At 39.5% G+C, this 13,158-nt stretch overlaps 1 protein-coding gene across 2 annotated transcripts in view; it reads right to left on the bottom strand.

Annotated features, from left to right (window-relative positions):
* Window positions 1-2,718: 2,718 nt before the first annotated feature.
* Window positions 2,719-13,158, bottom strand: part of LOC134225149 (uncharacterized) — a 37,311-nt gene continuing 26,871 nt past the window's right edge. The window contains exons 3-5 of one of the 2 annotated variants that reach the window (XM_062705031.1): window positions 6,136-6,580; window positions 2,989-3,276; window positions 2,719-2,929 (exon numbers count right to left, since the gene is read on the bottom strand). In XM_062705031.1, coding sequence (XP_062561015.1) covers window positions 2,780-2,929; window positions 2,989-3,276; window positions 6,136-6,580 — 883 coding nt within the window. In that variant the 3' untranslated portion in view covers window positions 2,719-2,779. Of the gene's footprint in view, window positions 2,930-2,988; window positions 3,277-6,135; window positions 6,581-13,158 lie in introns of those variants that run through there. The other variant, XM_062705108.1, reaches the window with a different exon arrangement.

Genomic DNA, 13,158 nt, shown 5'->3' with positions numbered 1-13,158 from the left:
TGGGGTTTTGTAAATTTCCCCCAGGCCTGCGGTAATGTTCCCATATAACACGGACATGGGACATAATACAGGCCTTTTCCAAACTTTTCATATTATTTAGTTCACTTTTGTTAAAATGAACTAAATAAAATTCTTGAGAAATGCCTCTCTGGGAAGTACCAGGGTGGGATTTCTTTTTCATCTTAATTACTTGGACTGGTGAAAATCCAAGTAATTGAGAAATTTCAATTTTTATCTCATCCAGTGATTTATCATCACTGGGGAGACCTTTCAAGACGACTTTGAACAATCGCTCAGTTTTGTCGTCGTATGTGAAGAATTTATGGCGCTTCTCAGTTAAATACTGAAGAAGACGTTTGCGATCGTCAAAGGATCCCGGCAAAACGCGGCAGTCACCCTTCCTAGCAATCTGAAATGAAACCTTGATCCCCTGAAGGTTACTCAAGACTTCATTCCGAAAGCCAGAAAACTCGGCAACAGATACCACAATTGGCGGAATCCTTTGTTTCTTCGCATGAATCGAATCACCTGGGCTAAAGGTAGATTCGATTTGCTCAATTTCATCATTAATCAAATCGAACTGATTGCTCAGTTCGATAGGAGAAGAAACAATGTCAACATTAGATTTAGAAGGAATATCTGAAGTCTCCAGCTTCCTTCTATTTTTTCCGCGCTTGGGCAGGACGGTCTTGAAACCTTGTTTCTTTGAAGGAAGTGGAGAATTCAGAGACTCCCCCTTCCTCTTGTTTTTGTTAATACTCATTGCTGAGCGTGGAGACGTGACCTTCTAAGAGGTGTTTTCACAGAACGGTGTCCCTGCAAGATTACCACCGCTTGCCGGAATTTGACTTCCGCAAACGGGTCCAACGTAAAACGAAGGTACGGGTCCTTGCAAAGATCGTAACGGGATCAGTGGGTACAAATAGCGCTAAGAAGCACCGTTGAAATCAAAATAGCTTCGGGTAGTATTAAAAACTTCCTTCCGCAAAGAGAGAAAGAACCGCACAGCACGAAAGCACGATGCGGTCTGGAATTCAATTTGTTGTTTGCCATAGATATGTGATCAAGTATAAGCTAATAACAAAGATGATTGAATTTCGAGTCTTTTGTCTTTCAAATGAGTTAAATAGTTTGAATAATTAGAGAATTGTTACTTAATATGTCATGCTTTATTTTATTTATGCAATGTTGAGAAGTAATTTATATTTAAGCTTTTCAGAGGAATGTCTTTCATGGAATGATCGTTCGTCGAAAAACAACCTTCATCATTTTAATGGATGCAAACATTAAATTAGAGTAACTCCGAGTAATCTGTAAAAGTCGTGAATGAATCGAGAATAAATAAGAAGTGTCCCTTAAATTACAGTATAACCTAGTTTAAAATGAAAGTGCATGTGAAGATAATAATACTCAATTGAGTGAGTTAAATATCACGACGCAGATAAAAGCACAATTCCAATAATCACGACAAAAAAAGTAGGAAAAAAGACAACCAATTGATCCGATCAAACAGGAAAAAGAAATTGCATTTACAAAATGAAAAAAGTATTAGGTATTTCCCCAAATTAGTGAGAATAGACTGTAAGCTCCTAGTGTTAGAAACCCAGAAAAAAATGGCAACGGTTGAGAATAAACATTAAATTGAAATAAGAATCTGATAGGTTTGAAAATAGGACTGATCTGCTATAGATTGAGATTGACGGTTAAAATATATCAGTTCCTACGTTCATTTTGCAGGTATTCAATAAGCAGTTTTGCAGCAGTATGCTTTTTTACTTAGTACCTCATTGTGATCTTAACCTTTTGAGACTTGCGAGTCCTGGAAGGTTATTGGTCTTAATTTTGATTTTCAGTCTAAGCAGTGGAGTGGCTTCTAAGACTGTTATATGGCCGGGATACGGCCAAATCGCAACCAAGTGTTGACAAAAAAAATCATTCTCTGCCCAAGATTACGTTTATCAGATTTAACTGAACACAAATCGTATCAAATATCCCTCAACCCTTTAGCTGAGCCTGAGGATATCCTACTAGAAATGTAGGAATATCCAAGTGGTGGAATTAAATGGGATTGTACAAACTCGTCTTATGACAAGTGTAGAAAGATGCACGTTTGAATCGATATGAAATGATTCCCGTTTTCGTCTTACCAACCAAATATCACAAGTCAGTTCGGCAGAACCCCGACCATATTATCATTAGAAAACGAAACTTTTTTAGTACCCACAAGTATTCCTATTAGTTTTGCTTGGCTCATCAGTTCAAAAGCTAGATTTGACTTCTGACTTTCCGCAGCTGTATAATAAACTGTGGCTTCGAAAGCTTCCAGAAAATTAATAAATAAATAAGACTCGATTTTTAAGAAGTTTGTTAGCTCGAATAAATGAATTTGAATTAGCTTCTCTAAAAAAATGCATTTCCTTTTTAGGTGGAATCAAAAGCGGATTGATTTTGAGTTGGTTTCATGTGTTGCATTTTTTCCATTCATTTTATGCTTCCGTGTAGTGTCATAGTGAGAAGAGATAAGAAAATAAGAAATAATGAACATAGAATGATAGACAGTAGCAAGTGTTGACTGGTTATAAAAGGTTATAGGAAATAGAAGCATAGATTTATGTGAATTGAATTATTAGGAGAATGGTTATAAGGAAAGACGCTGAATGGAGTAGGATTTTTAGAACATGTTTGACCGATAGCAATAAAACGAATCCCCGAAAAAGCTCATTCTCTGTTAAATATATTGCTCATGATGACAATCACAATTCCCTCGTAATATAATATGTTAATCCTCAACATTAATACAAATTGCATCTTTGTCTGGTTTAACCGAAAGTTCATTTTGCCGCAAAACATCTTCCTCGGAGGCATAGATTTTGGTAAAACTTTTAGGTATTAAGCTCCTCTCCGGAATTCTTATTCTCGATATAATTCCCTGTAAATGAAATCAAAAGAAGCTTCGTAAATCACTACACATTCACGAATTCAATTCACCTCTTCGTTCCGATGAGACACCCAATGCTGTCGTAGCTTCGCATGTGTGAAAAATTGAAATCGCCTCCGATCAATCGCTATAAAGAACCCCTGAACGGAGTACGGCTGCCCGTCCTCCATCAACACCTGCCCACAGGCATGATCCATACGTCGATAGACGATTTTCGCCTGCAACAAACCTCGGACCAACTTTTTCGCTATTTGCTGTTGATCGTCCTCCCCGATGCTTCCGATCCGGGATGATGACCTCGAACGCCGTGCTTCGTAGAATGTCTCGGATGACGAGCTCTAAATCAAATAATGAAATTCAGTGAAAAGAAAAAAAAAGAACATCAATGTGCCATTCTGTGGAAAATATGGAAATTAAAACAATCAGCCTTAACGACTACAATTCCAATCAATTTTATGTTTAATTGCCACCACGCGGACGGCATATGTGTGACAATGGGGTGGTAAATCCACACGTAGAAATGGAGCGATTCCGACGGATAAAAATAGGCTTTACCGTTCAGCATTCAGGATTACTGCTGTACGTGGTTTTTATTGTTTTCTGCTCGTTATGGCGAAAAAGCACATAAAAAGTTCTACCATTATTGTATTCAATTTATGCCTGCCTGCAACTCATAAATGCACCGGTACAAAGTCACGAGTATTATAAATGATTGGATAAAAAGAAGGGTCTTCAGTTCAGGATTTCCAATCCGGAAATGGCGAGTTTCATTAGATGGATCTAAATGTGACATTCTAATAGCATTATCAAACGCAATGAAATCAAATCTTCGAGCAAAAACTAATTCGTACCTTATAAGAAACAAGAATGTGTTTGAACATCAGTTCCGATGCATGACCATAATCAGTATATAAGCTAAGTAAATAAACTGAAACTGAATAAAGGCATGTCTTAGAAGCTTTCTTAATTTAATGTGGTGTCACATCAGGTTTTAGAAATATTTTTATAAAAACGACTGCTCTACTTTTTTCTCGATAACAATGGGGTAAGAAGATTTGCTCTTAACGAAGGACAAAAGTGTACTTCAAAGTTCAATATTATGGAGGCAGACAGAAAGTTGTAATTGTAATTGTAATTTATCAGCCTTCACCCTGGCAGACACTGTCCGCCCATCTACACTTAAGTTAGGTGAAGACCTACCAAGCCTTCACCGTTAGCATGCGCTAGACCGTATAGTACACCGGTTTCCAACCACAAGCAGGCGCTGGGCTTAACCAGTCCCACAAGTATCGGATACATTCAAGAAAAGAGAGTTGACAGGAAAGGGAAATATTAGTGGAGAAGAGTTGCGTTTGCTGAAACGAGACAAATTAATTATGATTAGCATGGTAATTGTGCACCACGGACGGATGCTAGTCCTTGGATTCCTAGATGTTCGATTCCACGCCTTTCTTTCAACCGATATCTTTAGCTCCGTCTATGTTCATTTTCTTCAAATGCCGGTCAACTGTAACAAAAATAATAAAAGGGCCTCCGCCATTTGACCCTGGAATATTAGTAATTGTCCAAATAACGTTCTTGTTGATATTAAAGTCACTAAAGAAACATTCCAAACACTGGACAACTACTCCAAAGATACGTTAAATTTAAAACAAAATCAAATCAGTTTCTCGAAAATTATCACCCAATTCCACGCATCATCTGTTTCTCTGTAATATAAATATAAAATTACTCGTCACATAATTGACTCCCTTAACAAGTATAAACTTTTGTCATTCCTATTATTGTTATTATTATTAGTTTTCACTCAGTCTTATTCTATAGGGTTAAGGCAAGCATTTTCGTCTTTTCGTCATAGTTTTGAAAACCAATATAAGAGACACCTTTTCCCAAACTCATTCGTACCAAATCGTAAGCTCAGGAGAAACGTTCTGCCACAGAATAAAATAATGAAAAGTAAACAGCGCGTAAAACTTGAGATGCGGATATTTACACTATTCTACGCGGAAATGGATCTCTTCCTAACAAGTTTGCTTACAACTTGCAAGCAATATTGACGATTCACGTCAATTATTGTATACATTTAGGCTATATCACGCGTGTAATTAAGCTAATAATGGCGTTCCATTTATGTGCATCATCTTTAGCGTAAATTTCAGTGGATTTTTCTATCTGTGTGCTTCAGTGGAGTTTCAGCAAATGAACGTTGCTTTCATTGGTTTTAGCACCTACGACGATGGACGGAAATACTTGCCGTGTCGCTACCAGATTATTTGCCTAAACATCACCAAAGTCTGTCTATATTAAACACTTATGTTATATCCAAAGGATTCGACGTAATTTTATCAATTTTGACAAGAATTGAAACATATTTGAAGCAGCACATTCGTTTCTGAAAGAATCAACTGTCATGTGAATGGAACGTTTCGGTAGTTCGGAAAGTATTTTAGAAGTACATTAGAACATTTACGTGCACATGCTTTAAAAATCATGTTTACTTTAGTTATCCAAACTCGATCGCAACTACCCCGAAACAGCTATTACTGTAGTAATAACGCATCGAATCGGGGAATTCATGCAATACAACGCAGAGTTTAAACCCTCTCTTGCGTTATGTAATATCCATTAAAAAAGCTTCTAAGAAATTGATGCGTGAAAAATAAATAATAGTTATCAGATTGCATAAGCAAAAGTTTATATTTTAAGTTGATCCGTTTAGTGTCAACCGGTGGATACCTGTTCTGAACACTCATTTGTTTCAAGTTCTATTTCATGCAAGCCCCCTACATTATATAATAATGAGTGCTGACAACTCAAGATACTCAAGATGAGCTGAACGGAGGTAGGCATAACTTCTAGGGATCAACCACCACCAATATTATGGAGGCAGACAGAAAATTAAAAAAATCTGATTAATCTACCTAGTGCCTTTCTTATGCCATAACTTTGGACACACGAACTGGCCCATTCTCAATAAGAAATAATGAGATGAGATTTCCAGTGGAATGCAACTTGTTGCGAGTGATTCGGTTAACGAAAAATATCTAAAGTGAGTTATTTTGCGCACAAACACACATACAGACATTACTCCAATTCGTCAAGCTGAGTCGATTGATCTGGAGTTTTTGAAAGCAGAACTAAATCAGCCATTGCAACATGCAAAATCGATCCCCCTCCAATTCTACCATTGAACGCACTAACGATTGTAATGCCTTCTGGCTTCGATTCATCACGTCGATCACGTATCGAGTGTCCCTGTCCTCTTCTTCGTTGTCGTTGTAGCCCCACGTTCCGCCCTCCTGAACTTCCGATTGCAGAAGTTTGTCCAGCTCATCGTCATCGGTTGTTGCCACCTCTGTGAGATGTCTCTGTCTGGAGCGTCCGTAGCCGGGCATATGCTCCCCCTCGACACTGGTGCCGGTATCGGACGTTACTGAAGGTGACACCTGTTTTTGGACCACCATGGCACCCTTGAGCAAACCATGCTGCTGGAGCAAACGATCCCGGTCATCGTCGCCACCACCAGGATAGTCGCGGGGGTTTCCATCCTCGTCGTCTTCGTTCAAGCGCTCGAAGCAGCGACAGCACAGCACAAAAGGGTATACCAGAAAGAATATGACGTTTATGAGAAACCTTCGATATCTGAAATAAAAGAGGGTAAGAGAAACCGATTTATAGAACTTGCTTCAACAAATGCATGGACATCGGAGGAGCCCGTAGAGAATAAAAAGGTCCCTATGGAAACTTCAGAAAAAGATAATTATAACAATGTTATTAGGAACTACCACGCGCAATTTGACGCGATTTTCCACATATAATTCTCCAAATTTCTTCAGAAGATTCTTATGATCTTCCACGGGAAGTTCCTCCAACAATCCAAAGGCATTTATTTCGACTTTCCACAGCAAAATCCCCCTAATTTATACAAAAATTTCTTCGAGTTTCCACGGACATTTTTTTTGGGTGTATAGGAGAATTTATTCTGAATAACAACGTAAAATTCCTTCGAATATTCACAGGAAGCTCCTCATGGATTAAACAGGAATACTCCTCCGAATTTCTGGTAGAAATATTTCGAATTATTGAAGCAAATTATCCAGAATTTTGAAAGTTCCTCAAAATTTCAAAGGAAAACTTCTTCAAATTGTCAAGAAATTCCTCCAAATTTCCATGGAAAATATCTCCAAATTCCCAATAGAATTTTCACGGGACATAAATCCAAATTTTCATTTTTTTTTCTCAAAATTCCACGGAAACTTCCGCTAAATATCTGGGAAAAATTCTTTCGATTTTTGACAAATTTCCGAGGGAATCCTTCACTGTCGTTCTACGCATACTTGTACCAAATTAGAAAAATGCAACTGAACAATGGCATTTGGAACAATACACATCATGGCCTAAGGTGAGATGAGATGAGTTATCTGATGTCTCACACATGCATGTGATGCAACGACGCCCAGGAGGACTAAGTCACTCGGCAATCGCCAACCAGTAGTGTATTGGTGGTTGAACACACTAGACAACAAGCAGAGCTCTGAACTGTGTGGCTCCAAATGGCTGGAGTGAAATGCGATGACAGCGGCTCTCCGTCGGTGCGTGTCACGGAGATCTGACAAGAAGAGGCCGAGTCATGGCTTGCTGCTTACCGATTTACACGCTGAGGTGGTAAGCTCATGTTACTTACTCAAACCCCATCATCTAACATAGGACGCAGTGTTTTTTTAAAGTTATTTTTGCGACGCGAAGATAAGCGTTGAACATATTGCATTTGAAAAACCGATTAATGCATTTGAAAACTGAACTCCAAAATTAACTTGTCTTAACATCGTGGTTTTCAATCGCAGAACAACTATATTGAAGTCAATAGAATGTCTCGTTTAAATGGTAATCTAAGCACATTAGTGCATTAGTCGATCACGGCATTCCCATCGCCTTAACGCCATCGATTTGCTATCTGGAAGCCGAATTTTATCGTATCGCCATAGAAGACCGAACTCGTATCACCCATTTACCCGTTTTGTTAGTGTTTGTAGCAGCTCGTTTGCCCTTTGGTCGTCGATGGATAACAGTAGTTTGATCGATTTACTAATTCCTAGGCTTTCCAAAGAAAAGTACTGCTTCATAGCCTCATGTAGTCCTTCGTCTGATTTAGTTTCGCATTGACAACGTTGAACGCTATGGTGGTTTACGTGATGGGACCATTTCTAGCCTTGGAGCAGCAACCGTAGATCATCCATCCCATGCGGGTCTTGACTGCTACGGGCTCGTACGGTTTTCCTTCGCGACATTTCTTCATATTCCCTAGGCTTGCGTGATTCAACCCAATGAGAAGTCAAAAACTTACGTCCTGATACGATTCTAGCGGAGGTCCCTTTAAATGGCGATATTTTTTCTGCATTTCTGGAGCTAGAAGTGTCTGCGGTCGAAGTTGAAGATTGCTAACGGTGTGTACTTCGGACAGCATGAACCGCTTTGACGAATTTCTAACGTATCTGAGAAGAATTTTCCGTTTTACTAGTATCTTCCGTCCAGCGAAGGCACAGGGACCGTTCGGGTCCTTATACACCTAGTTCATTGGCCAGGCTCCATAGGTGTGAGTTCCGAACCGTCGCCTACAAAGGCGTAGGTTCTCAGCGTCTTGGATGGGCCATGCAAAATGACTGGAACAATTCTGAAGAGGATTTCCGACTGCCTCTGGTGGACATTTGACTATTCTGGGCTCGAGAGGATACTGCCGATTCCATTCCTCTGCTGTGCAGAAGTGGGTGGTGCAAGTACGAGCAGCCATCAATGCCGCATTCCTTTTTCTGCTTGCAGGGTCCGTTATGTTTCCTTAGACACTTCCGGCACACTTTGAAATCTCGTACAACTGCCCATCTAGAGTCACAACTGAGTTCCTTGAACTGTTTGCACTGCGAGAGAGATGAACAGCTTCCTTTACAACCAATGCATTCTCTGCCAGATAAGTTCTTGTAGCTCAACTGAGAATCTGACGACTTTCTTGCACACTTCGTAGTGAAGATTCAGGTAATTGTCTCTTTTTTCGGTTTAACCCGATTTTCGGAATATGTAAGCGCTAGCGTCCTCCGCAATGGAACGTAGCCGCGTGCTTAAGTCCAAGAGATTAGGAGTGGGATTATTTCGAGAGTTCTTGGCCCAATCAAGTCTTAGCGTCGGTGGCAGCCTCTCAACCAAATTGTGTCTCAGCGACGCATTATACATAAAGTCCCCTATCTCCACCCCTAGGCCTCCACCGTTGCGACTAAATTCTCAACACTCAATGCGAACTGAATTACAGTGTCCATCTTTTCAATGTTTGGACCAAAATGAATACAAACAGGTGTTGCAGTATGCCAATTAGGTTCTGCAGCGTCTGTACGTAACCTCAATCTGGTGACAGATCAGTAGTACTTCTTGTTGGACTCGGGGGCAGCCAACCAATCATGAACTCGACCCTTGTCGGAGTTCTCGTCGGAGTCAGTGGAAAGTACTACTGAACTGTCAAAAAAGTTCATTTGATGAGGACCGAATTCATTCGTGACGTCATGCTGCAGAACCTAATTAGGTTCTGCAGCATGACGTCACGAATGAATTCGGTCCTCGTCGAATGAACTTTTTTGACAGTTCAGTAGTACTATCCACTGACTCCGACGCGGACTCCGACAAGTTTCGAGTTCGTGATTGGTTGGCTGCCCCCGAGTCCAACGCGAAGTACTTAGGAATGGGCGTTTTTCGGAAAAATATCGATACTGCCGAATCGATGTTTATATTATCGAAATATCAATGCCGAAAAATATCGGCGTTGAATCATCGATATTCCGATATATCGATGCGTCCGAAAAATTAAAAGCACGACCAAAAAAATGGATAGATTTCCCATTTTAGATCGTCGAATCACACATCAAAAGTTCGCTGTTTTTAACAAATTGTGCCTGATGTGCTATATCAGCGGTTCTGAACCTTTTCCTTCGGTGGTACCCCTTCAAATGTTTGCATAGCTAGAGGCACCCCCTGAATTTCTTTTTGAAAATTTATCTGGAGGCATGTTAAAGTAATAATTTTGTATTAGATTCGAATGCCTTCTATCAAACCGATTGAATTTTCAAAAAATAATTTTGGGCTTCCAAAGAATTTACGTACTTTGACTTCGCTGTTTTAAGCTTTGGTAACACTAATAATTGTCATAATTGAGTTAACTTCAAATTGTTTAGGTTTAGGTCTCACTCTCCACATGTTCCATTGTTCATCTTTTTATCGGTGGATTAAATTTTTTGTGGGTGGTCGATCGGCCACCGATAGCGCATCCAGCGGATTTGCTTGTGTTTGACGTTTGCTCACTACCGCCATCTGGTTGCCGCTTGTCATCATAAAGTGCTTTTAGCATTGGGCGAGAATGTTTCCGTGACGATGATTTTGATTGCATTTTGTTCTAAGTGAGACGTCTGTTTCCTTCTGATGCAATTCCATAGCGAAGGAGGCTGGGCTCGATTCCCGGTTCGTTTTTTATCCATTTACCTGGGCATATGAGTTTTATCGTGCTAGCATTCCAAAAATAATGACTGGGCTTATAAACATCGCAATCAATAATTTAATGCCGATGAAGATGAAAAAAATTATATTCTGGAAGGTCATAACTTAGACCTCTCTATTAGTTCAAGATTTGAATTTTTCAGAATATTTTTAAAATATAGGATTCTGAGTAAAACATTTGCAATTCTGATCGAAATTCCAAGATATTGAAGGATATTACTAGGTGTCAGCTGCTGAGAAATTTGATTTCCTGGTCTCAGAAATGTGATAGAGTTTTTATAATACTTGCTAGTAATTTTGCCTAAAGAAGTCAAGTACCTATGTATAGGGGTTGGGCAAAAAGTTGAGATAGGCAAAAATTTGACAAAATTCAATGCTTAAAATAATCCGAATTTGATAAAACCGAAACCATCGAACGTAGAAATTCTACTATTTTTCCTATCCATTACCTAAATCATCGATCATTGGAGATTTTCCGTGTTTTACGAGGGTATGTAAAAAATGTGTTGAAATTGACGCCCAGTTTGTCACAAGCAGACCCGTAGCTAGTTCCTTTTTGGCCATAAAGACGTGATGCATGTTACAGAATCTGTCTAAAAATCTAATGAGCGGAATTAGTTTTTGCCAATTATGAAGTAGAAATCATGATTTCGTAAACATGCTTGTTACATTTGAGAACATTTTTTTAATACTTATATCAATTTATGGACCTTCTCCAAATGGGTGTAATAAATATTGACCATAGGCTTTTGAACAGCGATTCAAGAATCTCTCCCAATCCCAAGCCCTAGGATTGTGCTCTTTGTTCAGGACGGCAAATTTCCTCAGTAGAACAAAAATATTCCGTTCTATCTGGTATTTAGTTAAATAAACAAAATAGACTGAATAAATAAGTACTAGGGACACGGCAGGTATTTTCGTCTGTTCGTCATAGTCTCGAAAACCAATAAAAGAGACGCTTTTTTGTAAAACTCATACGTACCAAATCGTTAGCTCAGGAGAAACGTTCTGCTATAGTGAAGTTTTAGCAAATGTACGTTGCTTTCGTTGGTTTTAGCCCCTACGACGATGGACGGAAATACCTGCCGTGTCCCTAGTCGTTTGAAATTTCGAGGTCAATCATGAAATTAGTTTTTTTTTTAAATTATAATACAACATCCGCCATTACGCACCTTTGCCTCAGGTACCCCCAGAGACCAGCGTAGGTACCCCTAGGGGTACATGTACCCCAGGTTGAGAACCGATGTGCTATATTATTATTTTGAAAAAATCGAAATACGATATCAGCTACAAAAAATCGATACGGTCAAATATCGAACATAAAAAAAATCGATACAAAATATCGATTAATCAGAGCGAAAATATCGATTCCCGATATATCGTATCGGTATCGCCCATTCCTAAGTACTACTAATCTGTCATCAGTTTGAGGTTACATACAGACGCTGCAGAACCTAATAGACCTGTGCAGGAGTTCATCAAATTCACTCACCCGATGGATTTTGACATTTGAGCGGGTCGTCTTCTCGAACAAAAGTTCATTTTGCGTTCATTATGCGACCCGCTCAAACGTCATAATTTCTTGGGGGAGTTCATTTTGCGTTAGTCTATTTCATGATTCAGGCATCTTGGATTTTTAGATGGGGCAACCACCGAGTTTGTTTATGTTTTGCACTGAAAATGAATTTTTCACCCCCGCGCCAATCTCTCCCATCTACTGTCGAAGTGAGTGAACCTCAGCCGGATGACACACAGCTATTAGGTTCTGCAGCATGACGTCACGAATGAATTCGGTCCTCGTCAAATGAACTTTTTTGACAGTTCAGTAGTACTTTCCACTGACTCCGACGAGAACTCCGACAAGGGTCGAGTTCATGATTGGTTGGCTGCCCCCGAGTCCAACAAGAAGTACTACTGATCTGTCACCAGATTGAGGTTACGTACAGACGCTGCAGAACCTAATGCTTCTGGCTCCAGCATAAAATTCACGTTATTATTTTGCTGTGGGCGTCATTTTCTGAAACAAGATTGTTACCAAATATTCAAATTTGTTTTGCACCGTACTAACTGTGTTGTGTTGAATGACGGTCTTATTACAATTAAATTGTAAATCGAACTCATTTTTCACGGCACGGAATACGTGGTAAACGTGGCGATAACGATAATAGTAACGATAATAGTAATAAATTCATTCAAATCGTTTAACCACAATTACTCCATTACAGAAAATTAATCCTGAAATGATGTTTTTGTTTACTAATTTTGAATTGTCAGTGGGGCCCACCGCGCGCTAACCCCAGAGATGTTAGCCACCATTTTTTTCCCATTGGAGAGATAGGCGATGACAGTAGGGTGGTGAACCTTGATATAAAAACCCTGGTTTGGATTTCGAGGTAAGCGAAGTTTTCTCACAAATGCCTGAATAATCGATTAAGGCCGCCCGTATATGGCCCGTTTACATATTCGCTAGGTCTAGCGGACAATGCACTGTCCGACAATACTAGCGCGATATTAGCACAATGTAAACAGGAATTGTTCTCGCTAATAAGCGTTTACATTATGCTAATTTTGCGCTAGTATTGTCGGATAGTGCATTGTCCGCTAGAGCTACTATATATGTAAACGGGCCAATAGTCTCTTCAAGGTGGACATCACTTCTTGCACGTTTGAAGGGTGTTGTCACAACCCTG

Source organism: Armigeres subalbatus, chromosome 1 (genome assembly GCF_024139115.2).
Source record: "Armigeres subalbatus isolate Guangzhou_Male chromosome 1, GZ_Asu_2, whole genome shotgun sequence".
Lineage (NCBI taxonomy): Eukaryota > Metazoa > Arthropoda > Insecta > Diptera > Culicidae > Armigeres > Armigeres subalbatus.
Note: the sequence above shows the minus strand (reverse complement) of the source record. Positions and strands in the feature narration are given on the sequence as shown.